The sequence below is a fragment of the Cebus imitator genome, unplaced genomic scaffold (genome assembly GCF_001604975.1).
Source record: "Cebus imitator isolate Cc_AM_T3 unplaced genomic scaffold, Cebus_imitator-1.0 Scaffold491, whole genome shotgun sequence".
Lineage (NCBI taxonomy): Eukaryota > Metazoa > Chordata > Mammalia > Primates > Cebidae > Cebus > Cebus imitator.
This window is the reverse complement of record NW_016107806.1, coordinates 1,107,146-1,110,996: the sequence shown is the minus strand read 5'-3', so window position 1 is coordinate 1,110,996 and position 3,851 is coordinate 1,107,146. Positions and strand designations below refer to the sequence as shown.

General features: G+C 47.1%; 1 protein-coding gene across 1 annotated transcript in view; it reads left to right on the top strand.

The window, feature by feature from the left end:
• RAB13 (RAB13, member RAS oncogene family) overlaps positions 1-2,328 on the top strand; it is a 5,263-nt gene extending 2,935 nt beyond the window's left edge. Inside the window, exons 3-8 of the mRNA XM_017513343.2 lie at positions 432-492; positions 721-798; positions 1,195-1,284; positions 1,407-1,472; positions 1,564-1,617; positions 1,812-2,328. Of these exons, the coding sequence (XP_017368832.1) occupies positions 432-492; positions 721-798; positions 1,195-1,284; positions 1,407-1,472; positions 1,564-1,617; positions 1,812-1,889 (427 nt within the window). The 3' untranslated portion in view covers positions 1,890-2,328. The remainder of the gene's footprint in view (positions 1-431; positions 493-720; positions 799-1,194; positions 1,285-1,406; positions 1,473-1,563; positions 1,618-1,811) is intronic.
• The last annotated feature ends 1,523 nt before the right edge of the window (positions 2,329-3,851 follow it).

Here is a 3,851-nt window from a genome sequence, read left to right as displayed (position 1 = left end):
TTTAATAAAGATGGGGTTTCACCATGATGGCCAGGCTGGTCTTGAACTCCTGACCTCAGGTGATCCACCCATCTCGGCCTCCCAAAGTGCTGTGATTACAGGCATGAGCCATTGCACTTGGCAAGTTTCCTCATTTCTGAAATAGGGACAATAATACTTGTCTTACAAGCAGAGAGTAAGACTTAGGTAAAATCACACATACACAGTGCTTGATACATAGCAAGCATTCAGTGAATAAGCAAGAGACATCTTTTTTCTTGGGCCACTACCATCTCTGGAAATCAGCTCAACTGTCTTTAATCCCATTCCCCTTTACAGTTTTCTTATTCTCTTGTCCCACCATATTGCAAAAGCTAAATTCTTGTGAGAGAGGAAGAATTCCTCCATTGGAGAATTCTTTCCTCTATTCCATCCCTTGGAACCTTCTTTAGGGACACGGCTGGCCAAGAACGATTCAAGACAATAACTACTGCCTACTACCGTGGAGCCATGGTATGAAGTGTGGGTCTGGGCAAAGGATGAAGGCAACAGAATATGGTTTTATGAATACAAAGGGTCAGGGGTTGGGGCAGGTAAAAATGGGAGGGGTGCAATGTGGATCGCAGCGGGCTCAGCATGGCCTAGTGTTAAGACCCATGGATGGAACTTGCAGCGTCACTTACGGGGCAGTGGGAAGCCTCAACAGGAATATGGTCCAAGGTGAATTTTGTCATCTCCCAGGGCATTATCCTAGTATACGACATCACGGATGAGAAATCTTTCGAGAATATTCAGAACTGGATGAAAAGCATCAAGGAGGTGAGGACCTCCAAAAGAAATGGGGGAATTCGGTAGAACCTGGAGGATGAAGGGGTCCATCAGGATAGGCAGGACCTAACTTTTTTTTTCTTTTTGAGATGGAGTCTTGCTCTGTCACCAGGCTGGAGTGCAGTGGCGCCATCGCAGCTCACTGCAACCTCCGTCTCCTGGGTTCAAGCGATTCCCCTGCCTCAGCTTCTGAGTAGCTGGGACTACAGGTGTGCACCGCCACACCCAGCTAATTTTTTGTATTTTAGTAGAGACAGGATTTCACCATGTCCAGGATGGTCTCGATCTCCTGACCTCGTGATCGGCCCACCTTGGCCTCCCAAATTACAGGCGTGAGGCACTGCGCCAGGCTGGCAGAATCTAACTTTTACTTGTCTCTTCCCACAGAATGCCTCTGCTGGGGTTGAGCGCCTCTTGCTAGGCAATAAATGTGACATGGAGGCCAAGAGGAAGGTGCAGAAGGAGCAGGCCAATAAGGTGAGGGCCAGGCTGAGCAATGTTCTAGAAATGGGCTGGGAGGGCTGAGAGGAGGTGGCACTGCAGAGGACTTGGCTGCTGCCCTTACTTCAATTCTCTCCTTCCCACTTCACCTCTTATAGTTGGCTCGAGAGCATGGGATCCGATTTTTCGAAACTAGTGCTAAATCCAGTATGAATGTGGATGAGGTGAGCTCCACACCCCCATCCCCTACCAAGAGAGGAAGTATGGGAAGGTAGATTCTCCTCCCCTCCAAACTGACTCTATTCCCCACTTTAGGCTTTTAGTTCCCTGGCCCGGGACATCTTGCTCAAGTCAGGAGGCCGGAGATCAGTAAGTTGGTTTTGCTGGACTAGGTACAACTCGGGGGGTTGTGTGTGTGTGTGTGTGTGTGTGTGTGTGTGTGTCTTGGTAAAAACTGAGGAGAGGAGCAATGCTAAGATTTCTTATGAGGGTAGATTCACTTCAAACAATTTATGCCCTAACCAGCCATTCACACCATGGCCCCTGTGCCCTTCTCCCTCTAGGGAAACGGCAACAAGCCTCCCAGTACTGACCTGAAAACTTGCGACAAGAAGAACACCAACAAGTGCTCCCTGGGCTGACGACCCTTTCTCGCCTCCCCACCCCGGAAGCTGAACCTGAGGGAACAGGGCAGAGGGAGTGAGCAGGGGAGAAATAGCAGAGGGGCTTGCAGGGACAGACAGGTAGATGGTAAAGAGAATGTGGAGAAAATGGAGAAAAGGGACAAGCAGAAAAGAAAGAAGAGAAAGGTAGGGAGAAGGGAGGGGAGAAATTGAGGAAGTGAAAAGAGGTGAGGCGGCAGGAAGAGAGGGAGGAGGAAAGGAAGGGGAGATGGCCTCAGGCTTCAGACCTTACCTGGGTTTTCAGAGCAAACATAAATGTAAATACACTGATTATTCTGTTACCACATCAGGGCTTAGCGTCCTGCGAACAGCTGGCTCGGCTCTACTCTGAAGATTTGCTCCTGTTCTGTCACTTTTCATGGTCTTTCTTGGTATTAAAGGCCACCGTTTGCACAAATGCTCCTGGTTTGGGTAACTTGGATTATTGTCAGAATTGTTCTCCACACAAATCCAATTATTTTGTCTCCAAAGTGTTTGATCTACCTCAGTCAGGCTGGGTTTCTGTGGAACCAGAACTAATCCTACCCCTGTCTCTTCCCCACTATTCAGTTGGTAAGGAAAATAGCAAACAGCAGGAGATAAAGTGAAGGTCTGGATATCCTCTCTCCACTATGGGGTCTGGATGCCTTTGTGGGCAGAACCTTGTCCTGAGCACAAGAAATTCCAAGAGGGAAGGACTCTAACAGCCCTAGCCTCAGGGCCATAACTGTACCTCGTGTTTATCCAGTGATTTTTGCAAGCTTCTTGATTCTGCCAGCAATCCATTTAGGTATTTGATAGGCATTAATATCTGCTTTTATTGGTGTGCAAAATGAGAAGTTTATATTCACGGATGTATATTGAGCAATTTAAATATATATTGAGCATCTACAAGTGCCAGGCACAACGGTCAGTTATTTTACTTATTTATTGAGAGAGTCTTGCTCTGTCACCCAGGCTGGAGTGAAGTGGTATGATCTTGGCTCACTGCAACCTTCACCTCCTGCCTCAGCCTCTCGAGTAGCTGGGATTACAGGCATGAGCCACTGTGCCTGGCCATAATAGTCAGTTAATATAGCCCTGGAGTGGTACTTACAAGTAGAAGGTCAAGCAATTTTTTTTTTTTTTTATATTAAGACTCCCTCTGTCACCCAGCCTCGAGTGCAGTGGCACGATCCTGGCTCACTGCAACTTCTGCCTCCCCGGATCAAGTGATTCTTCTGCCTCAGCCTCCTGAGTAGCTGGGATTACAGGCACATGCCACCATGCACAGCTAATTTTTGTGTTTTTAGTAGAGACAGCGTTTGCCATATTGGCCAGGCTGGTCTTAAATTCCTGGGCTCAAGTGATCTGCTAGCCTAGGCCTCCCAAAGTGCTGGGATTACAGGCATGAGACACCGCACCCAGCCCCAGGACAAGTAAATTTTAACAAAAACAGCTCATTGGCCAGGTCTGAACTTTGGGAGCCTGAAGCGGGTGGATCATAGGTCAGGAGTTCAAGACCGGCCTCACCAAGATGGTAGAACTCTATCTCTACTAAAAATTTTTAAAAATACAAAAATTAGCCGGGTGTGATGGCAGGTGCCTGTAATCCCAACTACTTGGGAGGCTGAGGCAGGAGAATCACTTGAACCCTGGGGGTGGAGGTTGCAGTGAGCTGAGATCATGCTATTGCACTCCAGCTTGGGCAACAGGAGCAAAACACCGTTTCAAACAAACAAAAATAGCTCTTTACTGTGTAACAAAGATGGCAAAACTACTGGAAATGCAAAAGAAAATTCAGGCTTGAGGCATAGCATCCTTAAGTATACATGTGTAGCCCCCTTCTACAATACACAATATTTTTTACACAGCAAAAGTAATTCACAGATTTGATCTTTTTTCCAGGATCAATGAAAATATCAGATTTGGTTTAGACAAAATGTACCATTGGAAGTTTTA